We start from the raw sequence: 27,482 nt of genomic DNA on the forward strand, positions 1-27,482 counted from the left end.
TAGTGGATAACCCTTTCACCACTTGAAAATTGAAATAACGAAATAAAATAAATGGAAGTTACTAAAATTTAGTGGATAAACCTTTCTACCTTCCTGGAAGTTACTAAAATTTGAAATTAATTACAACTCGTGGGGGCTTTCTTCCTTCCTGGTAATAACAGCGAAGTTGTGTCAAAAAAACAGAGATATAATAAAAAAACGAAAAAGTGTAATTTATTATGAGGAGGGTTAAAATGCACTCTCCGTTTTGTACTCATAACGTGCACTCTTTCCTCATATCTTTATTTTCAAAGTTTAAATAGTCGATTCAAACCTTCCAACGTATTTTTCATATTAAAATGTGCTTAGAGACCAAATTTTACATTTTTTTTGAAAAATTTTTACTATTTTTTCAGAATTTTTGAAAATCATCACTTTGCTGAATTTTTTATTATTATTTAGTTTAATCAAAAATTATGAAAAAATAGTAAAAAAATTCCAAAAAATGTAAAATTTGATCTCTAAGCACATTTTAATATGAAGAACACATTGGAAGGTTCGAATCATCTATTTGAACTTTGAAAATGAAAATATAAGGAGATGGTGCACGTTAGGAGCATAAAAAGAGAGTGCATTTTAACCCTTCTCATTTATTATTAAAAAACTTAATTACTTTACAATTAGATTAAACAAGTGCATGGGCCACGTATACAGAGCAACATAAGTTATACGTATACACAACAAGCTACACGGACAGTGTCACAGAAGAACCGGAACATAGTGTAATTCATGGTGGAGGTGCCATTAATTAGACAAAAGTATCTTTTTTTAACTTTAACGTGTTTTTTAAAATTATCCTGACCTAAGCTTTGACAGCGATACATTTAGTAAGTGCTTCCCGTACAAATTTTTCTAAGCACCAACTTTACCGTACTAGTGACACCTAAAACAGCTTTTAGCATAAATTATCTCTCAACATAAAGTTTTTTATCCATTTATCTGTTCCGTATCGTATTTGATAAGATGGATATATATGAATCAGATTTTTTTTTGTTAACTTAAATGAGTAAGATAAATTTTCATTAGTTTATTAGGTAAGACTAGAGGGCTATAAAGTAATTAATAGATATAAATATATTTATAACGAATTTTAATTTATAGGTATAATTATATAATATTTATTATTATGATTAGATTGATTTATACAATAATTTTTATTCTTTTCATTTAATATTTTATGATCAAATTGATTCATCGAACACTGAAATGACTACTTATTTAGCACCTTCAATATTTTTAAAAAATATATTAATTGTGTTTCATCAGTTAAACTCTCCAGACAAAAGTGCGTTAAATAACTCATGTGGTGTAAAGAATAAATTTTTAGTCTAGTGGTAAAAGACAACACCATATATGTGTAGAAAGTCGTGAGATTAAAATCCGAATTAACATTTTTTATGAACAATAAATTAGAAGTTGATAAACTAGGCTATCTTTCTGTCTAAAAAGAAAAAAAAAACTTGGTGGCCATGAAAAAAAAATGACAATCAGTGCGTTCCAAAATTTTGTATTGTTGGTACTTAATTACTGTTAAGATTGTTAAATTTTATATTGTCATTAATCTTCACCTTTTAAAAAAAAATCTAAACTTTTTAAGGAGTATGGCTAATATAACATCAGTGTCATTTCAGTCTATATAACACCAACTCCAAAACCTATCAAATCGAGTTCAAATGATGAATCCAAACCGTTCAAACTAATTTATTTTATGAGTGATGCGTTTACATGCAAACTTTTTATATTTTCGAGTTATTTTAGTATCAAATCAAGCGGCAAAAAAAATTAAAAAATGAATATATTAAAATTAACTTAAAAACTTATACATTTAACCGCTTGGGTTGATACCAAATAAAATAAAAAACTTATAAATTTTACATGTAAATGCACAACTAATAAAGTAGATCAGTTTGGATTCACCATTTGAACTCGATTCGATAGGTTTTGGAGTTGGTGTTATATAGACTGAAATGACACTGATGTTATATTAGCCATACTCCTTTTTAAGCTATCTCCATTCTTATATTATGCACGTAGATGTTCTAATCCACCAACGGTTATGATTAAAATATGAAATTTCGGATTTAATATCAGCCCTCCAATCAAATAATTTGTCTTCTTTTGATTAAATACATCTTTTTTACATGTAGAAATCTAAATTTAGTTAGAAATATGCTCGCCATACATACTGCAACACGATATGTTACAATTAAAATTGAATAGAGAACTGAAGTGGAAAGAAAATCAATTTATTTATTTCCTTATTTCTCCTCTCCCGTTATCTCCCATTTCTTATTTCCTTATTTAAGAATCATGACAGATGATCAATTTATTTTTAAGAATATCAAATGCTGACATATTTTAAAAATATTTTATGATATCTTATAAAATTATTTGATATCTCCAAATTTAATATATTACTCAATTTAAGCCATAGTGAATCTTTATAAAATATTACTTCTTCAATTTTGATAAGATAAAATATTTTGTTTTATTAGTATGTTCAGGTTCGTTCTTTTTTTTTTTTTGAAAAATAGTGGTATTTTACCACCGATTTCATTGAAATCAAGAATCATAGCATATTTGACCTAGTACTTAAAATTAGTACTAAAATCAAATATGTCAAGTCTTTACAGCTGTTCAAAACATAAGCAAAAATAATAGAAAAAACCAAAACATCTTATCATGACCACAACACAAAAAGGCAACAATCCTAAAAAAACACAAAAACATCATAATATGCATAAAACTAAGTACTACAAATCTAATAAATCTTCATCCTCTTCCTCGACGCCAAACATTGGAAATGGGGGGTTGCTACCCCCAGAAACCTGCACCAGGATGTCCAAAGTTTGGGTCGTGTCTGAGCTTCTTCCCTCCTCCAGCAGAAGGAGATCTGGAAGGTTCTTAACATCAAAAGGCAATATAAGATTTAATTTAAAGAATGAATCATCATTTCTAGATTTACACCAAAATTGAGTCAAAGCTATAATCTTAGTACCAATAACCTTAATAGAATAAGGGGAACTAACATTAAAACATAATCTATTGCGTTCTAACCAAATAGTCCAAAGAACAGCACTGCGTAATAATTCAATTAATAATCTATCTTTTAAAGGAATAGAAGCATCAATCATCCATAAATCCTCCAAAGTGTGACAATCATAACTAAAGTTATTATAATATGCTATCCAGTTCCAGATTAAGCTAATGAAAGAACATTGAACGAAAAGATGCTCTGTACTCTCTATTTGATCACAAAACATACATTTCGTATCTCCTTGCCAACCTTTATTTACTAAGTTAGTCTTGGTCAAAATCTTGTCTTTTCGCACAAGCCACAAAAATATTTTAATTTTTAATGGAATATGAGATTTCCATATAGTGTTATATTCAGAATTAGGCATGCCCCCCATATTCTAACCATTTATAAAAGGAATGAACAGTGAAGTTATCATCGGTGAACCATCTTCATATGATCCTATCTTCTAATTGGTCAGATAGAGTAAAGTGAAAGAATCTATTTTGTAAAGCTAACCATTCAATCATATATATACCAGTTAATTGTCTTCTAAAACTAAGTTGCAAATAAGAAGCAGCAAAAACCCCAGCCACAGACACAAATCTATTAGTAACAATGGAAAACAAATTTGGATACTGATGCTGTAGAGCATGTTCATTGCACCATCTATCTAACCAGAAAGCCGTAGACTTACCATTACCTATTTCTTTATTTAAACCTAAGTTAATCATCACATGGTCTTTTAAAATTGATCTCCAGAATGGAGAGCACACTGAAGGGTTGGTTCTACATCCATACTTACTGAAAAGAATTAACTTCCATGTACCATGAACAGAATTATCTAGAAATCTAATCCACCATTTAGCTAAAAGAGACTGATTCATTAACTTTAAATCCAATACACCTAAACCCCCTTGATCTTTACTTTTGCAAACTTCTCTCCAAGCTACCAAATGATATTTTTTCCTTGTGGAATTTCCACCATGCCAAAGAAATTTGCGTCTAATTTTATCTATCATATTCCTAATTTTAGCAGGTAATCTATACATGGACATCCAATATAAAGGGATTGCAGATAACACGGAGTTTAGGAGGGTGACTCTACCTCCTAAAGAGAGTAATGAGCCCTTCCAACTTTGAATTTTTTTTTCAATCTTATCGATTAAAATTTGCCAATCTATATCAGTTAATGCTTTATTATTAATGGGTACCCCTAAATAAGTAAGTGGTAAAGAAGCTACTTTACATCCTAAAACAGTAGCCAATTCCTCACATTGAAGATCAGACAAATTGAGAGGGAAGATTTCACTTTTTTCATAATTTATTTTGAGTCCGGAAACATTTTCAAAGGCAAGAAGAAGCCATTTAATATGAAATAGAATATCCTTATCAGCTTTAAGAAATAATAAAGTATCATTTGCAAAATGCAGATTCATAATATTGCCTATATTACGGAAATCTCCTAATCCATCAACATATCCTCTCAATCTAGCTCGCTGTAAAATTTTATTAAGTACATCCGTAACTAAAATAAAAAGAAAAGGAGAGAGTGGGTCACCTTGTCGAACCCCCCTCTTACAAGAAAAATATTGACCTAAAGTACAATTTAAATTAACACATGTTCTACTGCCTTCTAGAGTTAATCGAATCCATGTAATAAATCGTTGACCAAAGCACCTAGCATGCATAACTTCTAAAAGAAAATCCCAATTAACATGATCAAAAGCCTTCTCAAAATCTAATTTAAACAAAACACTCTTCTGTTTTTTAATCTTAACTTGATGCAAAACTTCATGTGCACTAACTACATTATCAAAGATGAACCTTCCTTTAATGTATGCGGTCTGAGATGGATCAATAATAGAATTCATGACTAAGGCTAATCCATTAGCTAATAACTAAGTAATGATCTTATAATGAGAATATATAATGAGGAGAGATTTTAGTAACATTAACTATATTTAGTGCCACAAAATGGAGCAACTAATTTATTAATATAAATCCACTTTCACTAAATATTTGATTGTCCTTTTGACTTTTGCCTATGGGATGTATATATTTCAACAAACTATTTATCTTCTATTTTTTTTTATCAAATCTTTATTTGTATCAAAGTTTGATATTCAAATTATAAATCAAACTCTTCATTTTCTTCATTTTATAACATATTTCCGTTGCAATGCAAGGGCACGATACTAGTTTTATTATTTATCATTAGCCAACATGCATTAGGCATTGGTTCGTCCGTATATTAGGTATTTTTATATAGTGCCTTATCTATATTATTTTCTAAGAGTTTCTACGGTGATCTGTACTAGATTTATAAATGAAATGACCAAAAAATAAAAATTGATTGTGTATAACACGGGCCAATATGTGCGATGCCTAGGACCGTAGCCTCATTCTTTTTAAAATATCTTAGACGTTGAATTAGAAGTATATTATTTTATTTTAATTTATTTTCTCAAAGAATCAGAGTAAAGTAGGCATTCAGTGCCCTTACTTGATTGTGCACCTGATCTTAGATCATTCGCATTATGTTCCTCTCAAATCATGGATATATAATGTCAGCATTTTAGAAAAAAAAAAAAATTGGATATTGGAGCAAGCGGTTTGAAAACTTGGACATGGTATTATTATACAAGTAAACTAAGTTTTGAGCAGCAATAAAATTTTCTTTTTATTAAAGTATACTGTTAAGTGGGATTTAATTAAGGGTTTGAATTTGAAAGACCGTGTAAGAATAATTAAATTTGTATTCAAATTTAAGTCATATTAGAATTTGAATTAATTAGGTCAGATTGAAATCTAATTTTACTAGAATAAGTTCGGATATTATGAGTTGATTAGGTCCATATTTTGTATCATTGATATTTCATTTAAAAAAAATCGATAGAATTAAACCTCTGTTTTTCTTTCAACAAAAATCTTCGAAGTAGGTCAGATTTTATCGCCTCTAGTCACAGATGTGTCCATTTTGGCAACGACAATTTGATCCAACTAAAAAGAAAGTAGGCACATAACTATACATGCATGCAACTTGTCAAGTTGCAAAATGTTACAACTAGAATGCGCATATAAACGCGCGTGAATTGTTACAGTTCCATGAGCTCTGGTATCTAGATATTTTAGGCACCTAACCGGTTCAATGTTTCTTCCATTGATTCTTTGGTAAGGAAGCATTTTGTAGTCAGAGTCCACTACACAAGTTCATCCAGTCAAAAGGCAATTGATACAATTTTAGAACACTAGGGAATATATCTTGCTATGTTGACCCCATGTCTCCAACCCATGTCAATGATTGTCACTCGCTTCGTTTGTGCCAATAGGAACAATAACGAGTGGAGCTAGACTTGGAGTTCGGATCAGGTAAGGTATTTGACAGGTCAGGATAGATTTTTGACTATTTAATTTAAAGTTGGCCTTTCGGCTTTTGTATTCCAAACATGCTTGATTTTTTTTTTTTTTTTTTTTTAAAAAAAAAAAAGAAAAAAAAAAGAGGCATTAGCCCATTTCATATTACTGAAATTGTATAATTACAAAAACACTAGTCTCAAATGGCACCTCGACTAGGAGCCAGAATATATCAAAACCATCAGAAAAAGCAGTAAAGTCATACTACAAAGTCACTCATAAGGGCTACTACTAAGTCAAAAGTAATCTAGATTATATCCAAAAGTAATATAGAATATCTACTACTAAGCCACTCATAAGGGCTAGGATAGACTAGATAGTCAGAGCTAAGTAGTAAGAGCAAAAAGGTGAGACTGTCTTTATCATCCATCAAGGGGCCTCAGAGCCCTCAGCTGGGTCAGTGTGCTGGTGTATCACCATATGTAAAGGCATGAACTGGCTAATAGGAATCGCATCCTCCACCACTGGCAACCACTCTTCAACAGAGTCCTTGGTCTTCTTTTTCAGCACACATATCCAATACAAACAAAGAGATTTTATCATAGTTATCAATGTTCTAGCTGTTTTAATTTGAGTATTATTAAAACACATGTCATTACGATTTTTCAAAGTGTCCAAGTGACAGCACTGAGGACAATTAGAAAACCTGTACGATCGGCAAGGCTAAGAGAGTAAGCAAACTGAATCAAACTATCCCAATTGTGCCAGAGATGCATGACCTCTTGACTTTTTCCTAACCAGAACCAAACCTTTTGAGCTAAATCACAATTAAGAAACAAATGATCTACTGTTTCATGTTGACCACAAATGTGACATTGAGTGTTACCGATCCATCCTTTTTTATTAAGATTATCTTTGGTCAAGATGAGATTATGTGTCACTAACCACATGAATATTCTTATTTTTGGGGGAATTGGTAAATGCCACCAAATCATAGCATTGGTTGGTTGGTACCCACCAAAGTTTAGAATAGTGTAAATAGGGTGAGTGGAGAACTTCCCTGAATTTTCCCATCTCCAATCTATCTTGTCATGCGGCAAAGTGAATGAAGTAGAGCTAATAATAGCAAGCAATTCTAACCATTCCCTATAATCTACGCCTAACAATTCTATTCGAAATTTCAAAGCCTGACCTTGAGTGTGTATGACATCAGCTAACAATACTGTTTTATTGGTGCATTTAGAGAACAAGGAATAGTATTTAATAGAAAGGAAACAATTTTAGTACCATTGATCTAACCAAAACCTAACTTGAGTTTGTAAACCAGGAGTATAAGTAGTACTCATATCTCCAATATGACTAATTTTATTCAAAGAAGACCAGAAAGGAGAAGGGGGAACTGAATGATTACTATTATATTTGTGTAAAATAAGGGTTTTCCAAAAGGCAACATAGTCATTATTTTTAAGTTTCCACCACCATTTAAGCATAAGGGAAATGTTCATTTGTCTAAGGTCTAGAATACCTAATCCTCCAAAAATTTTGGCTAACCTAGATGTATACCAATCTAAAAAGATGTATTTTTTCTTCCTTGAGTTACCTTGCCACATAAACCTTCTTCTAATTTTGTCTATTAGTTTAATAACAGTAAGAGGTACTTTATAAACTGAGAGAGCATAAAGTGGAATAGCAGAGAGAACTGAATTTAACAATGTAAGTCTACCACCTATAGATAACATATTGTTTTTCCACAATTGAAGCCTACTTTCTACTTTATCAACTAGGAAAGACCAATCAGAAATATGTAATTTTTTATAATGTAATGGAAGTCCTAAATATTTCATTGGGAAATCCCCCCAAGAGCACCTAAACAAGCAATTAAGAGCTGATTTTTTCTTTTTTAGTTCGGCTTTAACTAACCTGATGTTGTCAGGTACTGCAGGGATTATTCTTGCTGAGATTTGTACTTGTAAATTACATATGTGTGGTAAGGAGTCAAAAAATTTATAATGTATAAAATGGGGAAAAAAAAAAAATACTAGCTTGACCCATCTAAATCAAGGAATTAACACAATAGTCAAATTTCGTAATCTTCAAGATTTGCTAAAATCAATGAATTAACACAATAGCGGAAGATTATGCAATCTTATCTAGCATGGGTAACGACAGAACTAGAAAATTTAGTGGGGTTGAAAAAATGTAAAATGCATAATAATGTTTGGTTATTGGAATTTAAACTTAATTATTCACAACTACGGAGTAAAACTCTGACCATCAAGCTACAAACACACAATTAGTAATTTATAAGGGGCTGAAATATATAAATTTTTTTTAAAAACATTCAATTAAATTTCAGGATACATGAGAATCAACTTTTGATTTAGTAACAAAGGCAATACCCTCAGTGTGGGAGATCACAAGTTCGAAACCCAAATGAGAAATCTTTTGTTGATATTAAATAGTCGAGTAGTTTGATCTCTAACCTTAAAAAAAAATCAACATATATAGTTAAAAAAAATTGATATCATTAGATGGCTAAGTACTCTCTGACTTAGTTCCGTCTTGGACTTAGATTTTGAGGGGTCATTCACAACAAGATCAATAGCACTGAGCCACCGACAGTCATTGATGCTATATATTAGCTTAGAAACCATTCTCACCATTTCAGTGAGAGGCGAGCATGAAAGAACTCAAACACGAGGGCTCGTGAGAGAAAGGGCTCTTGAGAGGAGTACATGGAGAGTTTTGGTGCTAAATATAGCTAATTAGTCCGAGAGAAATTAAGGAGAAGGATTTTGAGTTTTAAATATATTTGATATAGATTAAATTATATTGTATTAAATATGAGAGTTTTTGTTATTTTGAAGAATGAATATAATATTATTAACTTTTTAAGAGGAAATCTGTGTACGAATTTTAAAGCAATCCGATGGTAGAAAAGTCCATAGCATATTACGGAGTTAGCTATGAGTTGCATGCTAGCCAATTCCATACATATATTATAGGAAAATTTTCTATTGTACCCATCTAAACTTCTAAAATAGCCAATGTACCCATGAAAATATCATAATATCCTATATCCCAATAAAAATTTCAAAAAGTTTTTTTTATCCCCTTTTATTCATTTGCCATTTTATTTATATTGGAACATTTAATTTTTTTGCAAAAAAAGACGAAAGGGGATAGGATATTCTTGACTGAGCGGTGATTGTTGAGTCGTTTTTTTTATTGTTCTATGTTTTATTATCCAATAGGATAGATTGTATATGTACTTTTATTTTTGTAAAACAATGAAAGCTTGTTTTCCTTCTTGGGACCACCCCAGCAGGACAAGCTTCGCCAATTAGGACTAGGTGATACAGATTTTTCTTGATTTGAGCAGGTATTTTGTTTAATTGAACCAATCTCCTTTACGGAGCACATCGCTTTGGGTATTTGAATTTGACTTGGGTGCCGAATTGGAGGATCGGCTCATGAGATTTTGGTTACCGTTCATATGAAATCAACAGCAGACCCAGGTTTTCTGATTTTCATCAAAAAATAAGATATTATTTTCCTTCCCTTTGTCTTATTTGAAAATCATTATGGTCATGTTCGGCAACAAGGCTTTAGCCTCCTTAGAGTGGCTTTAGCTTTCTTAGTTGCTTAAGCTAGCCGAATAACAATTCCTTATACAAGCTTAGAGCATTTTTCTTAAGCTTCCTTAGAGCAAATTCTTAAGCCAAAAAAAACATAGGCTTAGAAAAAAGTGCCTCCTTAGAGCCTTTCTTTAGCATCTTTATACACTTAAGCTTTATTACTCTAAGCCTTAATTTGTTAGCCGAACATCTCATCTAGCACAGCTTAAACTCTTAAGCTGCAACACTCTAATCTTCGTTGCCGAACATGACCTATGGTTTTATTTAGTATGCAAAGAATGCCTTTGAACCTGCAACATGGAAGCCTAATGTTGTATTACTCATAATTTAGTAATTTACTCGAATTTACTTTTATTGTACATAATAAGAGTTCTTCAGTAAAATCAGAACTTTGAGATTATTAAAATGGCACATGTTATTTGAGAGAGATGAGGATATATTTGTCCATTTAATTTTACAAAAAATTAAATGAAAGGTTAAATGAATAAAAGGGGATGGAAGAAATTTTTTAAAATTTTTATGGGGATATAGGATATTATGATATTTGTATGGAGATATTGGCTATTTTATAAGTTTAGATGGGTACACTAGAAATTTTTCCTATATTATATTATATATACATATATTGAGTACGGCTAACGCGCTTCCTCTAGTATATCAACAATATGTTTCCGGCATTCAAAATCTATTGAATCGACTTCAAATGACAAATCTAAACCGTTCAAACCAATGTCCTTAACGAGAGTTTCGTTTCTATATAAAAAAAAAATTTAAGTTTCAAATTTATTTACTATCAAGTCAAGCGGTCAAAATATGAAGGATTTTGTGCGCATTTTAATGCACTATTTTGCTCATTTTTTGACCGCTTGACTTGATAGTAAATAAATTTGAAACTTAATTTTTTTTTTGTATGGAAACAAAGCTGTCATTAAGAAGATTGGTTTGAATGTTCGGATTTTTCATTTGAAACTGATTCGATAGATTTTAGAGACCGGAAACATATTGTTGATATACTAGAGGAAGCGCGTTAGCCGTACTCTACATATATTATATTATATATACATATATTATATTATATATATATATACATATACATATATTATAAAAAAATGAGTTTATAAAAAAATAAAATAAAATAAAATCCCGGACCGTGGAAAATATCCACGATTTGAGTATTTTTAAAATTTTAGTTCAAACCTGGTTATTTTTATTAAAATATTTTATAAAATAGATATTTTTAAAAAACTCGGCTATTACCCATAACTTCTATAATTTTAATTTTAAAAATTTAAAGAGCGTCTTTATTATTTTCCTTATGAAGGAAGGGCATTACGGTCCAAAAAAAATATCCCTCTTATCTCAACGTTGTATGAGCCAAACTATTGCTGTTAAAATCAACACCCAGTGTAAAGGGCATTGCAATTCAAAATGTAAAAAAGCCATTCATGATATGGGAAACCTAAACTATTATTTTGCATTTGTAGAAATTTCTAGTGGTAAAAGATAATGTTGTGTGGAATATCGCAGGTTCGAAATCCGACAGGAAGAAATTCTCTATAAAAAGTAGGAGCAGAGAGTCCATAATCTCTGAGGTAACATAATATTTTGATTTAGATCTGGACTGTCGATCAAAATCTGAGCCAATCCGGTTCAAGACGGAATGCACGGCCCACTTTAATATTTGTACATATTTAAATCAAACGGTGAAAATTTATCTAATTTCATGTATTGGTTCTCATTTATTGTTTGAGCTGGTTTTAGCCAACATGGCAGATGAATTCGGATCACCTCTGATACTGTAAATGAAAATCAATTAAAATTAGAGAATTCGGACCGTTATTTTAACTAAATCTTAAAGGGAATCTTTACAAATTCTGGCATGAATCTTAAAGGGAATCTTTACAAATTCAATAAATTGAGTTTGGTTCTTCTAGAAGTAAATCTAAGCCATGTCCCACTTTACGGTATCTGAGACTTGTTCATGGCAGCAGGCAGATGCCGTCCGTATTATGAGACTCACTTTTTCTTTCTACGCTGGTTTTATTTTGCACTGGATAAAAGAAGGCCCAATACTAAGTTCAGTCTTTGAATATCTGGCCTCAATTTTTGGGCTATTATTAAGAGCAGCAGGGTTTCAATGCTCCAACAATTAGTATGGTTGTCTAAGCTTAGTATGCTCATCTAAGATTGGTTTAGCAATATTTTATTTTGACGCTCTCTTGTTAGCATACTTTTTCTTTTCAAAGGATAAGGGTTCCCTCTGTTGTTATTCTTCAATATTCCCTGCTGCATTTTTTATTTTGTAATTTCAATTAAGCTTCTAAATTGGCATGAATCATGGTCCGTCATGACAAATTGAATTAGGAGGTTCGAAACTCAGATTGAAGATCCCTTGTAGATATTAAACTAGTTAAATAGCTTGACCTCCAATCTTACTAAAAAAACAAAAAAACAAAAAAAATGAGTTGGGATAGACAGATAATTTGAAGTGGTTTTGATACATAAACCCTCAACCACAAATCAAAAACCAACAATTATGAACTTAAACAACCTACCTAAAAACTCCATGAACTCCAAACCGCCCTAAACAATTCCTCATATAGAAACATTGCAAAACACATTATTAAGATCTTCACAATCTATTGGTTAAACCAAATTATATTCACTGCGCCTTACAATAAGAAACCACCTATTAAGAGTTTGGGTGAAAAATATATGTCATGTGTTACCACTTAATTACAAAGTGTATTAAAAAAAAAAGAGACGGGCTACGGTGAGTTGCGAAGTAAAGCGACTATTTTACTTCACACTCATATTTTGCGATTTTAAAGTTCAAAACATCGATCCGAACCACTCAACATGATCTCCATATTGAAATGTGCTTGGAGACCAAATTTTACATTTTTTGAAATTTTTTTACTATTTATTATACCACTTTGAAAATCGCTGATCCAGTGGTCCAGAATTTTTTACTGTTTTTACTGTTCACCCGGATTTTCATATTTTCAAAGTGGCTTAATAATTAATATAGATTTTCAGATTTTCAAAAAATGTAAAATTTAGTTTTCAAGCATATTTTAATATAGATTAAACATCTAACGGTTTGGATCGGCTATTTGAACTTTGAAAATGAAGATATTGCGTGAAGTAAAAACGTGTTTTACTTCGCAACTCACCGTAGCCCATCTAAAAAAAATGCACTTCATTTTTTACTAAAACAATTTAATAAATTAAAGTAGTTCAATCATTTCCGAATTACAAGAAATTAACATATATCCTCATTTTAAATAGCAGTGAAAGCAGCAGGAAAGCAAAAGAGAAGAAGGCATAACTGAGCTATGATTTTAAAAAAATGTTGACATATTTTGTTAGTTGTAAATACTATTTTGTGTTGATATAGACATCAACAAAACAGTTAACTATCTTATCATGACAAAAGGTATGTTTGGAAGATTTGCCATAAAGAGATAGCACGCATACAGAGAGCATGTTATCTCTCTTCCAAACATGATCTGCAGTCCAACCTTACCTACTGTGAGGTGTTAATTTTTGTTGTATAAAGATGAAAACATGATCTATTGCCTACGCAATTTATGTAATGTGTCTATGCAGCTCACCACCTTATATATATAACATCTCTATATACATTCTTCCATGTCTTAAAAACAATTGCATATCAGTTGTCGAAGCAACGAGAGGCCTTTATCTAGTTTTTTATATACAGAGAAGCATCACTCTATATTTATATATATATATATATAGAGAGAGAGAGAGGGGGGGGGGGGGGGGGTTGGCTAAGATCAAAGTGGTAGTTTCTGAGCTTTGGTGCTACCAATTCGTTTTTCAATTTTCAAAGTTTAAAACGTCGATCCGAACCGTTCAAGTTGTTCTCCATATTAAATTGTGCTTGGAGACCAAATTTTATATTTTTCTGAATTTTTTTACTATTTATTAAGCCACTTTGAAAATCGCTGATCCAACGGCCGGTGGCTTAACAATTAATAGGGAGGAAGAGCACCGACGAGTTGAGGCTCACCAGCAATCTCCTGTGTTCCTCCAAAGGTCCAAGGAAACAAAAGGTGTGGGTCGCCTGGGAAGCTGCTGGGTACTGCGAGGCCATTCGGTGTTGTGGTTGTTTCTGTATGCAAAGGAGCAGGTTGAGGGAGCGAAGGGAGATTTGTAAAGTGGGGGCAGGAAAAAGGAGATTCTGTGCTGCTTCGGAGGCAATAAAGTAAAGGGCAAGGGCGGCTTTGTTGATTGCCGAAAATCACCTAGGGTTGCCGGAAATCACCTACATTTCCTATAACGTGCCCTTATCTTTGCTCATTTTCAAATCACGGTAATTCGAGATAGAGAGAGGTTCGTGCAAGACCACGTTTGCGCCCTTATCCTATAACGCACCCTTATCTTTGCTCCTTTTCAAATCACGGTAATTAGAGGTCCTGCACGAACCTATCTGTCACCTCCTATGACTGCCTTATTCAGTTGTCATAAGTACATTAAGATTCTCTCAAGATTCAGAGACAGAAGTAGAGATTCGAGATGGATCCCAATAAAAACAACCATTACGTACCGTCAGCTCATCGAGTGCGTATCCTCTGAGATATCTCATATTTTGCGTGACCAACATGTCCGGTGCCTATTCGGGGTGACATAGGGGGCAAGTATTATTTGAGCTTTGAGATTCGGGCAGACGTACTGCAACGGTTGAGATTTTCCAAAAAGTCATGCAAATATGAGATATCTCAGAGGATGCGAATTCCAGCTCATCATCCCTGATCTCTCACCTCCTATGACTGCCTATAAGTACATTAACATATATACTCCATCTTTCTTCTTACCTTCTTCACTTGTCATAAACCCTAGATAGATACAGAGATAGAAGCAGATATTGGAGATGGATCCCAATGAAAACAACCCTTACCGTCATTTCACCCCTGGTGATAGCAGCCGCGCCCCTCATCTCTCACATCCTTTCATCGGAGGCCAGACCATCCATGATCCGTTGTTAGTTCCATTCTCCTCTCTCTTTTCCCCTGGTGACAGCTGCCGCACCCATCATCTGCCACCTCCTTTCATTGGAGGCCAGACCATCCTTCCGCCATTCTTCTCCTCTCTCTCTCTCTCTTCCCCTCCTCATCTGTCACCTCCTTTCATCGGAGGTCAGACCATCCTTCCGCCATTCTTCTCCTCTCTCTCTTCCCCTGGTGACAGCAGCCGCACCCCTCATCTGTCACCTCCTGTCATCAGAGACCAGACCATCCTTCCGCCATTCTTCTCCTCTCTCTCTTCCCCTGGTGACAGCAGCCGCACCCATCATCTGTCACCTCCTGTCATCAGAGACAAGACCATCCTTTCGCCATTCTTCTCCTCTCTCTCTTCCCCTGGTGACAGCAGCCGCACCCATCATCTATCACCTCCTGTCATCAGAGACCAGACCATGCTTTCGCTGTCAGTTCTCTCTCTCTCTCTCTTAATAGTATTACGAAAAGAGAGAGGCTAGGGTAATAAAATTAAAATAAAATGTTATTTTTTTCTGTTGTTTACTAGAAATCACGGTTTTGCCACTTATCATGTCGACATGAATAACAGTTTTGTAAGCATTCCTTTCTTATAATTGCAAATTAATATCATATGCCACTTGACATGAATAACAGTTTTGTAAGCATTCCTTTCTTATAATTGCAAATTAATACCATATGCCACTTGTGACGTTTATGTAATGGAATGCCAATTTTATTTTTAATTTAACAGGTTAGAGAAGAGCGAAATGATATCCTCTGCGGAGTTTTTCCGGTCCGTTCATTTCGGATCGGACGGACCGGATTAAAAGTTCCACAAATTTAGAATTTTTTTAAAATTCGGGTAAGATCTGATCTGATCTGTCCGTTTCAAAACGAATGGACCAGATTAAAAACTCCGCACAGCTCCGCACGGAAAAACTCGGCAGACCATACGCTTCCAGAGAAGAGCATGGTCAAATGTCTCAGTACAATTTACCTCCTCAAAGGTGAGCTATTATATATAAGTATAACTCTATCTCAACACACAATTTCTACCATCCTAATTCCTAATTCCTAAATTCTAATCGCTGATCTGCTATCTTTTGCTTCTCCACTTGGCAAACTCGCGACCAATCCTCCATCCTTTGACAGAGGAAGAGGCTAAATGGCCATTTTCTCTGCTCAGTCTACTCCTTTGGCCACCACTTCCTTCCTCGAGGTCCGTACCTTGTTTTACGGTTCTTTCAAGAAGAATTACTTCAAGCGCTAAGCCAACAAATGTGGATTCCAATTTATTAGGATTTGCAAGGTAATTGTTCCTACATTTGTTTTGCACATTTTGTCAGTGCCTAACTGAGTTCACTGAGTAAGACGTATTAGACAACATATCATGGCACAAAGAAGGTATATAAATACAAAATCATCCAAAACAGTCATACTGATTTGTTCAATGTCATCCCAAAACAGTCATACAAAATTATCCAAAACATGTCACCCCAAGCAATAACTATCAGTATTGGGTGATTCTGTTGCATGCCAGTTGCACTGTTTTTCAGACTGAACAGTTGAACGGACAACTCTGGATTTATAGTGGTTGCCAGTTGCACTGTTAATAACTATCTGATTTGCTCTGTGTCACTGGTCTTGCTAAAAGACTTTCCTGTGAGCAAACTCTTCCAATTCCAGATAATTATATTATGACCCATTTGTCCCTGAAGTTTTGATGCTCCATTGCAGCTGCAGCATTTTGGTCCACGCCATATTCTATTAGTCAGAAAAAAGGAAAAACATAATCTCAGCTGCATGAAAAAACCATTTTGGTAAATTATAATTAGTAAGAAAAGTAACTTAAATTTAATAAAACCTTTCTCCACTCTCATTTTAAGCTTGCATTGATTGATAAGGATGGCACTAACGCAAGAAATCCTGACATGACTGTCTCATGTTATGGGAGTTTAAGAATTGATGCTTAATCATTCCTTTAATCTCAGCTCATGCTTTTTTGAGTGACAAATTGATAAGATACAAATGCTTGATTCTTCCACATTATTCAGATATTTTATGAATTCCTTGTATATTTTAGGGAAAAGAAAACATACAATGTTATTACCACAAAACCGTACGAGTCAGTGTCCCAGTCAGAACCGTCTGATGGAAAAGATGAGATTGACGAAATACTTGACAATTTAGAGGTGAAAAGCAGCAGTGCTGGTTCATCTTTTCTTGCCAAACTTGCAGTTGCAATAGGAGTAGCAGCAACTGTCACCCTTGTATCTGTTTACATGAGGCAACCGAGTACTTTGACGGAGTCTCCTTTGAGCTTTCCCCAATTTTTAGATGCTTCGTCAGAGTCTCCAGTCGGGTTTACTCTTACATTATTTGGGAAAAAAATTATACTGCCAGAACGGACACCTGGGTAAACTTTTCTTTGTTTGTATTAAAATAATATAAATCCTTAATGTGTGAATGGCACTGACCTGTTCTGATCTGCTGTCCATACAAGGAACTCAAATTAACAACTAGTTTCTTGTCATACTTTTAACATCTGTAACATATATTCCACAATTAAGCTCAGTTTTAGCCTTCAGCATGACCAATAATATGAGAAATGTAAGTACTACTATGCATATGCATTATTTTCCTAATTGAATGTAATAAATTTAGGTGGGTTTACTTTTGGTTGCTTATGGCTGAGGGATGTGGACTCTTTATTAGCGAGGAAGCTCTTAATGTCTGGGTCTGTCCTCTAAAACTATACCGGTACCTTCTGTCTTAGCATAGCAACTTATGCTTGATACTGACTATACCATGTTTGTATTCTTAATTAGATTGTCATATTGATTTAGGTTGGCATATCATTGGCAAGGAGTCTCTCTCTAGATGGAACTTGGCAATCATTAGCTAAGTCTTTCTCTGCAAATGCCCCATTTATTATTTCCACTGTTCTCTGGGTTTATTGGTAAGTTGATTTCAGTTTTCATATTTCTTATGAAAAGTATAGCCATATCATTGGTTTGAGGGATCAGATGTCATAAATGCAGGGGAGTTTGTATTAGTGATATGATTCCATTCTACGTTGGTAAGTTGTTCCGTGAAAGTAAGGCTTCTGAGAACATTTACAATAAGGTTAAGAGTCATTTGCTAAGTTATTTGATTTATTATTTTTTTTTTTTTTGAGATAATCGAGTTCCTTGTTTGTGATGTTTTCATTTGTTATCATCCCTTTTCTTTTAGTTAGGAATTGGCAAGGAGAAGGTGCGTAGCATAACAAGTGTAGTGCAGAAATATGGCAACCTAAGTGGTTTTAGTAAGTTACGCAAAATTCTTCACTTGTACTATAATTTTTTGAACGATTTTTGTTCTCTAGGTTATCTGCTACATTAGATAAAGAAAATGGCCACATCAATCCATTTTTTGCTAGAATTGGTTTAGGTTACCGAGTTGGCTCTGTGAACTTCCCTGCAATATAACCAACATTCCTTTTATTTGCTTTTTTTTTTTTTATGTACCAGGGAATATGGACATCGTTTCCATACCTTGTTGCAGCCTTGACAGCCTTGTTTGTTACCTTCGTCAGAAAAATTCATGATTTTGCAAATATGCTCATCATGTACAGATTATAAATGATGTCCTAATTCGGTGCAAGATCTAGCTTCAAGCTCAAAAATATGTAGGCATAGTGGTGTTTCTTTCGAATGATGATGTAAATGATTCTGGCTATTTGCTTACAAGTCAAAGATCAACAACAAAAACAAATATTATTCTATTATGCATACTATTGTATAAATTTTGGAGGCATATCTGCTTTTGTCCCATGAGAGAATGATCCATCGCACTTTGGTTCAAGTAGGCTTAATAATTTTATTATTGGTCTGATTGGGCACCTCTGACGATTGCACTTGACCCAGCCTAATGGCTGCAGGGGTGTAAACGAGCTGGCTCGGGCCGAGCTGGGTCTTAGCTCGGCTCGTTTATTTTGGCCTGAGTCTGGACCGAGCGAGCTGGACCTAGGTCATCCGAGCCAAAAAACTCCTGGCTCGCTCGTGACAAGCCAGCCCGAGCTAGCTCGCGAGCTGACGAGCTGGCTTGCTAGGCTTTATTGGGCTGCTATTATACAAATTCAAAAATATAAAAATAAGAAAGCTCATTCAAAAAATTTAAAAAATCGTTCAGCAAGCATATCTTGAAGCAACTGAAGCCCATATCTTTTCTTCTCAGACCAAAAATACATCAATTTTGCATAATTGCGCCTTTGAAAATGGGACTGGACTTAAAATTATATAGGGCTAAACCCTAAATCCACTGTAGCTTAACGAGCCGAGCTGACTCCTGGCTCAGCTCGTTTATTTTGGCCCGAGCCTGAATCGAGCTGGCTCATTAACAGCTCGATCCACTACCGAGCGAGCTAGAGGCGAGCCGCGAGCTTTTTTGACAGCCCTAATAACACCAGAACATAAATGCAATGTACTCACCTGACTGAAGAATAAAAAAGAAGGGTAGGGGGCCGGGTTAGTTTTGAGATGAAATTTATACCATTATATGCATTAGTACTACAATCTCTTATGCATTTTTAACGCAGCATAAGTTCATTCATTGTTAGAGAAAATCACAAAGGTTTCTTCTGCCAACTTCATCAGTGAATGCTAGATCAGTTTATGAGCTATTGTGAATGTTTTAGTATATAATCCCGGTACAGCTAACTCCAAAATTCAAAACTTCCGATAAATACAAAAAAAGTTCAAACAAAGAACATTTACATCCACAAACAGGTTATACAGCTCTAACTTCTATCATAAAAGTAAAAAAACAACATCGGCATGACATTTCTCATCGGCAAGTTTGTATGAAATTGTGCATGTGTTTCAGCAACTTCTGTGGTGGTCTTGCAAGCTCAGGTTTTCAATACCTGATCACATGGTGCCTCAACCACAATTCATACATGGTCATATGAAATGTGTCATGGGGAATTGGAGGTGAATGCCACTCAAAATGCTTCTGAACCTAATGACACAAAAATTGATGATATAATAAACCTGTAAGGTAAACATATGAATTAAAATCAACAAACCATTGTTTTTGTAATGGTAATACCTCAACTAAGTTGTTGTGTAAGGCAATGAATTGTTCATGAGATACTGATTTGAGAATGTCCTTTAATTGGTATACATCTCTCTCCTTGAGTATCAAGGAGAACTTGCTCCAATCTAGGATGTCATTAAATGGCAAGTCGTAGTAGTCTGATAATATCACTGAAAAATACAATAAATAATAAATCAATACAAGTTCCATCTATTGTAATGTATCGAAAAGAAAATCAAATTTGTCCCCATATATGGGTCATGCTCTTTCTTTTCTCTTTTAGTCCTTTTTGTTGCAATGATGCTTAGTGAGCAGTATGGAGTATTTTTTTTTCTTTTATTACCTTTGTAGACTGTTACAACATCAGTAGAACTTGAAGTTAGTTGGTAACTGAGTATGGTGAAATACTGAAATTCGAGGCCAAAAAGTTGGTGGATTGGGTTCATATCATAAGCTTCTGAAAATTATTAGGTTTGAATTTGGCTAAAGCTAGGTTTGGCCTAATCAGGTGGTCACTTTTGCTGGGTTGAATTACCAGATGTAGTCTGTTGCATGCTGTTTCAGGTCCAGTTATTTCATCTTGATCAGGTTTTGGTAGGGTACTATTACGTCAATTGACATTTTCAAATTCTCAGGCCAGGTCAAGTATCGTTGATGTTTCAGATATTGTACTACTCAGAATTCTCATCTCAGGTTGGGTTTAGCTTCAAACTATTTCTTTGAATGTTAAGCTTTGGGAGGTATCAATGTTGACAGGTAGCTTCCTGTCTTGTACAGTACCTGACAAACTCCAAAGAGTACAAAAAGAATTCAAGTTCTGACCTGGGATACAACCGTAGTGAATGGAGTCCATTATACGAGCGCTGTTGACCTGGGAGCCGCCAGGACAGATACAAAATTTAGTGTTATAGAACCGCCTTTGATAAACCAATGGACCTGTGGCCCGGTTAATGCGATTATTGCTAATGGCAAGCTCAGTGTCATTCTCCCACACGCGTGCCAAAATAACCCTAATTTTAGAATTTCTATGGCCAGCCCAAAATGCAAGAATCGTCCTGTTGCAAACATGAATAATGATTTAGTAATTATGTGTACTGTTGCTAAATAGGGGGTATTATCATAACATAATAATAAGAGAAACAATATGAGCAAGCAAACCCAACTATGGACTGCTAAAACTAATAAATATACAAGCAGTGATGTTCCAATGTTATATATCCATGCAAAAATCCAAGAAAAAAAAAAAGAAACGAGGACAATAACAGCTGGATTTTAACTTAATGAGCAAACAAACTCAGCTGTGGAGAACTGCTGAAACTAACGTACAGTAAAATACTAATGCATGTATACCACGGAATATGTAAAATCACAATGTGCATCCTGCAAAATCAACATTTCTCTACCAAAATTATAAAAGAGCATAACCCTACCCAAGCTAGGCATTCTTCATGCTTATCTCTCCCACTCACATCACAATATCTCTCCAAACTATCCCTGCCTCACTGTCTATCTATCCATTAACGGGAAAAAGGATATCGGTTTTTAAAAAGAAATTAAACTTTGGAGAATATGCACAATATTTACAAATGGCATATGGAATATGAGATGCTATGCTTTTGCACAAGTGCAGATTTTGATCATTTGATGTTGGGTTATGTCTGAACTAAGGAAAACTTCATGTCTACCCCCAACACAATACACACAATGTTCTTAAATATTTAAAACTCAACCATATCCTTCTACTTTAGTTTAATAAAGCATACTTAAACTACCTTTTCGCTGTTCCTCATTTATTAAAAGAGAAATAATGAGAGAGAGGGTTGAGAAATGCGCACAATTATTAATACGGCTGTTGGACTAAGTTATTGGTTGTTGGGGCTCTAATTCTAAATGCTATTAAATTTAGCTCCTGAATCGGATCTAATATTCAATTGCTTATTTCAAGAATATGTGCAACCATATAATTTAACAAGTAGTTCATATAATGAGTTGATAATTCCAAAAAGGTAAAAAAAAGGAAATCAAAACAAATAATTTAGAAATCTTAATCAGTTGAAGAAGAGCTTGCTTCTGCATCCTTATCACAGAGGAAGATAATGACGATATTTAGACGAATGGAAATACTAACATTCAGAAGCGGTTCATACAAAACCCATTACCCTACTATAACCCCTAATAGTGTTTTACCATTGTTTTGCAAGTTGAAAGCTATTTTTAACTATGCAATTTTCGGAACTTTGGATGTGTGATGACTTTTATCAAACACAGTAGAGGTGGCAGTACAATGATCAAGTATAATATTTTGTTAGTTACATTCACTAATGCGTTTAGCACCACGCCACATGGAAGAGGATGGGGTTAAATGACCTCACCAAATTTTGTAAAATTACCTTGTAGGTTACAAAACTGGTAAACTTTTCATTAACTTATTAAAATGATATTTACTGACCTCGCTGGGGATAATTTCTCCTTTCGCCATTTGACATGAGCTTATAAAAATGAAAATCAGATAGCAAAGCACATGTCTATCATGGAATAATTTTAATTCTTTATCGCCACAAAACAACAAACACTAAACGACTCACCTTGCAGCCAGAGAACACTAAAAGCTATTTGAATCTTCGGGTACAAATGGATATTTTTCCATCTTTTTGGATACACAAGATATTTCTGTAATTCCCATGGAATTTTGACTACTATTTGTTGGGGCCACAGTTTAAATTGACAAATGGAGGTATAAAAATAAGGCAGAAATTTGAAATATCCCCTTTCTCGAGCACGCTTGAGAGAATGAAGAAAAGATTTAGAGATACGCAAGCATATGGCAAATGAAAACTGTGTTTGATTGATAACAAAAGAGTTATTTTAGTTAATTGTGTACTAAGGTCAAGTACTAATGACATGAGATTAAACAAAGACACAAGAAATTGCCCAATAATGAGTCAGTATCAGTCCAGACCTGTTCTCTATGTCGTTCCCTCCTGCCGGCAAAGCAAACGGCTGAAGAATCTGAGGCAATGCCACGTCCTTGTGTGGTACATAGCCAACATTATAACTTGGTGAACAGACAACCCGAATCGAGTTCTTGACCATCATCTCCAGCCCCTCAAAGGCTCTGACTCCCACATCCTGGCAAGCCACAAAGAAATGGTCGGCTCCAAGAGTTCGGTTCCAGTAGGGGTATTTCTGTATCAACCCCAATACATAGTCACGTACTATGATTATCATGTTCTCATATGATGTGCCCTGCACAACTAAAGGGTAATTCAATAAATAAGTTTCACTATTGTAAATTAAAGTTTGTATCAAACTATTCTGGCTTGGAGGAAAAGATAAGTGTTTCAACAGGTACTAGTATACAATAGCCAAAATTCTAGCTTGAGGGCTGGAATCATGAAATTTTGGTCTCAATTCAATAGGATTTGGTTTGGTAGATTCTCTGTACAGGTGGGACCTTTATGTACTAAGAGTTGGAATTTGCTCAACGTTTAGGTCTCATGCCAGTTAGGACCTGATATTGGTAGATTAACCGTACTGGTAAGCACCAGTCTGTAATAAGCAGTAGTGCTTGTAAGACTCAGCACCAACATGCACCCATGGCATGACTCTGTACCAACAAAACCTGATAAGGTACCGGATTGTAGAAGCAGTCATGTTTTGTAGAAAGAAAGAAAGGAAAGGAAAATAAGACAGTTAATTACCATGCCTCGCATCTTATGCGGAGATATGGGTACGAAAAAGAGATGAGCCTTGTCGGGGTCATCAGTACGGAAGTGGCTTTCTCTGATGTTCTGGAAGAAGTACCCTTCGCTACAATACTTGCCAGTTAACTTTCGAGGTGTTTGATAGTATGTTTTGGGATCTCCATCAGGATATATGTACACCTTAAAGTCTTTTTTCATTGCTTGATAGTTTTTTAAGAACACTCCAGGATAATGGTATATTGATGAGGTGGTCATCTTGATATCTTCAACATCCTAAATTGACAAGAAAGCAAGTGGTTAAGGAAGATACTTGCTGATACTGATAGAAAGAAGAATTGTCATTTACTGTTTGGTTTTTGTAAAGGGCTGGACGTGTGCCTAGCAATGAAGAGGAAAATCAAAATCCTAATGTAGTGCTTGGTTGGAGAACTAGGTAACACAAAATCCTGTCAAATAATATACAGCTCCGTTATGGAGATACTGTGGTTAGGTTGGTTATTTTCAGCTAGGTATTTGGCTTGTAATACCAAAGTAGGTTTACTTTTGTTTGTTTTGTCTATTCGGTACCAGATGGGTGGTACCAATACTGATCTTTGTAATGATTAAGATCAGGACTTCACACAGAGGAAGAAGTACGGGAAGCGGTACCTGAGAATTGGAGGCATGGGAGAAGCTGAGAGATCCGCTAGAGTGGTAAGGAGTGGCGGCATTGGAGGGGCTGAGCGATCGAAGGGAGATATAGGTGAGACAGACCAGCGCCACGCAAGCCAGGCCTAGAAGAGAGTGCGGGAGAGAGGGGAGGAACTGTTTGAGAGTTGCGATCCTTCGTTGCGCCATTGCTGGATTAGTAGAGAAGATCGACCTTGTCGCCATTTTTGCAAATAACACTGTGATCGAGGCTGCTAATGAACAAAAGCCCTGTTCATGACCGGCCCAGATCAAAATTGAAAGGAACGAGCCCTATTCATGATCGGCCCGAAACGAAATTCTTGATGTCCATGTTCAGCCCGTTCGGTGTTGTTCAAAACTGAGCCCTGTTCGGACTTGAACCCTGTTCGGAACAGGCCCGTTTCAGCGAACCGGGCTGAACAGTGGACAATCAATCAGGCTGACTTATGGACAATATATGGACATTGGACAACATGGCTTATACTAATAGATAAATACGAGTAATATTTGAATCAAATCAAGGCACGCGATTTTTTAAATGTAATTAATGAAAGCCAATCACAGAAAGAAAGCACAGGAAAAGAAACTAAAATATAATCAATCGATAACAGTTTGTAACAAGTTCCCCTACTCTTATTACTGCATAATTTAAAGCCAACACAAAAGCATAGTTATACCAACAATATAAACCAAAACATATTTATAAGAACATAACACCAAAAGATCAAACAGCAAGAACCACTATGCCATCAGTAAAGAAAAAAAAAATATTTTTTTAAATTGACAGTAGAAAGAAGCAACAGCAATAATATGGGCTCCTAAAGTTTGTAAAGATTTACAACTCCCCCCCTTGAAGAATGAGCTTATTATGTTGCTTCCATAATATCCAAATCAAGCCCTCTTAGTAATTCAATTATTTGTGGATCCTTAATAGGTATATAATAGAGAAGCAAGTGAAATTACTGTAATTAGTTAAGTAAAATTACCTGCACCCAAGGCCCCAACCTTTCTACTAGGAGGTAGTTCTATCATGCAACCGATGTATAAGCAATTAAGCACCTGTACAAAATAAACATTGAATCAGCCAATTAAGGTCAATTGTTATACTCAACAAGAATCATCATATTCAAATATGCGACATATGCTGTGAAAGTCGCTATAAGAGATTCGGTGGGAGTTTATTTGCCAAAATTTTGATGGTATTTTATTTCCAGTGATATCCTTCCTCTTCCGCTTTATATTACACTCCCAATCCACTGATCTTTGTGAACTCTACAAAGCAAAGAGGCAAGTTCCAGTGAAGAAGAGCGTTGGCTATTAGCGATTCATTGATTCCTTGATTAGCGATTTTACTGAAGAAATTTTCAGCGATTTGGGTGAGATTTTATTGAAAAAATTTTACTTACGATTTTATTGAAATTTTACTTAGTGATAGTGGAATTTTATCATATTTTATTGGAATTAATCAAAATTTTACTTAGCGATAGTGGAATTAATCAAACTTTTACCACTTCTATACTTGGGCCACTTGGCAGTATCAAACAGAAAGAACGAGCAACATATAAATCTACCTCATACCAGTACTATGCTCAATTCACCTCCAGTAATTGTATTTGCAAATTACATAATGAATGTTTTTTTTTTCTTCCTTTCTTCTATCTAGTTCCTATTAATTTACTGATAAGTAATGTAGGAAATTAATTAATTTGTTGTTAACTTTTTTTTATATTTGTTGTATTTGTTGCAAATAAATAATGTATCTGGATTACGAAAACACCACTTGATCAATGTTACCATGTATGATATGTTGTGATTTTAGGAAAAAAAAGATGAATGATTTTGAAGATAAAACTATTCTTATAGCGGCTTTCACAGCATATGTCGCATATTTGAATATTATGATTCTTGTTGAGTACTACAAGAATCAGATTTTAGAAGCCAAAGTTGAGGCTAATTTTGAACGGAAAAAAATACATAATCAGTTAATGAATGACTTAAACAATCTTGAAGACTCACGTGATGTCATACGCATGAGGCCGCATACTTTTTTGGATAGTGATGTTATCTTTTTGTTAATATATAGATGACATACTTAATTAAATACTAGTGAACTCCTTAAATACTTTTGAGTATTATATTTTGTAAATGCAATATGGATGCTAGTTACTGGTATTATGTATGAAACTTTTGACGCTAAATATAGCTAATTAGTCTGAGGGAAATTAAGGAGAAGGATTTTGAGTTTTAAATATATTTGATATAGATTAAATTATACTGTATTAAATATGAGAGTTTTTGTTATTTTGAAGAATGAATATATATTATTAACTTTTTAGGAGGAAATATGTAATATTAATGCTTTTGAAGGGTATATATGAAATCTGCTAAGAAATAATAAAAACGTTAAGAGTGAGTCTATGGTACTATGCATATCACGGATTGTTACCGTGCTATGGCTCTATATTTGAGTTTTCAAATCCTAACGGTCGATCCGAATCGTTCATCTTGTTCTCCATATTAATATGTGTTTAGAGACCAAATTTTACATTTTTTGAAAATTTTTTACTATTTTTTTAGATATTTAGAAAATCACTTGATCTGAAAATTCTGGACCATCCAAAAACAGTGATTTTCAATAAATCTAAAAAAATAGTAAAAAAATTTCAAAAAATGTAAAATTTGGTCTCCAAACACATATTAATATGGAGAACAAGATGAACGGTTCAGATCGACCGTTAGAATTTGAAAACTCGAATATAGAGCCATAGCACGGTAACAAATCGTAATATGCATAGTACCATAGACTCACTCAAACGGTAAAGTTTTTTACGGGTTTCCTCTTTATTAAATTTGTTTTATAGCGTGCAAATAACCATAATTAATGTAAAATGAAACGGCTCATACCAAAGATACACCAAAACTTTGGATGTATAATAATTCATGCGTGGATATGCATCACTGTTGAATAATAGAGTAA

The 27,482-nt window shown here is 34.2% G+C and overlaps 2 protein-coding genes across 2 annotated transcripts; one reads left to right on the forward strand and one right to left on the reverse strand.

The window, feature by feature from the left end:
- The first annotated feature begins 14,947 nt into the window (after positions 1-14,947).
- On the forward strand, positions 14,948-18,867 carry LOC144566602 (uncharacterized). Its single transcript, XM_078316651.1, has 7 exons — positions 14,948-15,501; positions 16,138-16,362; positions 17,137-17,469; positions 17,718-17,790; positions 17,900-18,012; positions 18,095-18,179; positions 18,288-18,867. The coding sequence occupies exons 1-7, from the start codon at positions 14,948-14,950 to the stop codon at positions 18,435-18,437; spliced, it is 1,533 nt and encodes a 510-aa protein (XP_078172777.1). The 3' UTR covers positions 18,438-18,867.
- An 845-nt stretch (positions 18,868-19,712) lies between these two features.
- On the reverse strand, positions 19,713-25,557 carry LOC144566767 (putative glycosyltransferase At5g03795). Its single transcript, XM_078316794.1, has 7 exons — positions 25,492-25,557; positions 24,485-24,738; positions 23,834-24,109; positions 23,092-23,378; positions 20,955-21,187; positions 20,145-20,302; positions 19,713-20,054 (listed from the first exon to the last, which is right to left on the reverse strand). Exons 1-7 carry the CDS (start codon positions 25,535-25,537, stop codon positions 19,953-19,955), a joined length of 1,356 nt encoding a protein of 451 aa, XP_078172920.1. The 5' UTR covers positions 25,538-25,557; the 3' UTR covers positions 19,713-19,952.
- Positions 25,558-27,482: the final 1,925 nt, after the last annotated feature.

Source organism: Carex rostrata, chromosome 15 (genome assembly GCF_964058835.1).
Source record: "Carex rostrata chromosome 15, lpCarRost1.2, whole genome shotgun sequence".
In the NCBI taxonomy this organism is placed as follows: domain Eukaryota; kingdom Viridiplantae; phylum Streptophyta; class Magnoliopsida; order Poales; family Cyperaceae; genus Carex; species Carex rostrata.

Bases quoted from the DNA above. Each gene is read 5' to 3' on its own strand.
- LOC144566602 (XM_078316651.1), top strand. From the start codon at position 14,948: ATGGATCCCAATGAAAACAACCCTTACCGTCATTTCACCCCTGGTGAT. The intron at 15,502-16,137 runs GTCAGTTCTCTC...TCCTAAATTCTA, and splicing joins GACCAGACCATGCTTTCGCT to ATCGCTGATCTGCTATCTTT. The intron at 17,470-17,717 runs GTAAACTTTTCT...TAATAAATTTAG, and splicing joins CTGCCAGAACGGACACCTGG to GTGGGTTTACTTTTGGTTGC.
- LOC144566767 (XM_078316794.1), bottom strand. From the start codon at position 25,537: ATGATAGAACTACCTCCTAGTAGAAAGGTTGGGGCCTTGGGTGCAG. The intron at 24,110-24,484 runs GTACCGCTTCCC...TTGTCAATTTAG, and splicing joins CCCATGCCTCCAATTCTCAG to GATGTTGAAGATATCAAGAT. The intron at 23,379-23,833 runs GTAATTAACTGT...TTAGTTGTGCAG, and splicing joins CGCATAAGATGCGAGGCATG to GGCACATCATATGAGAACAT.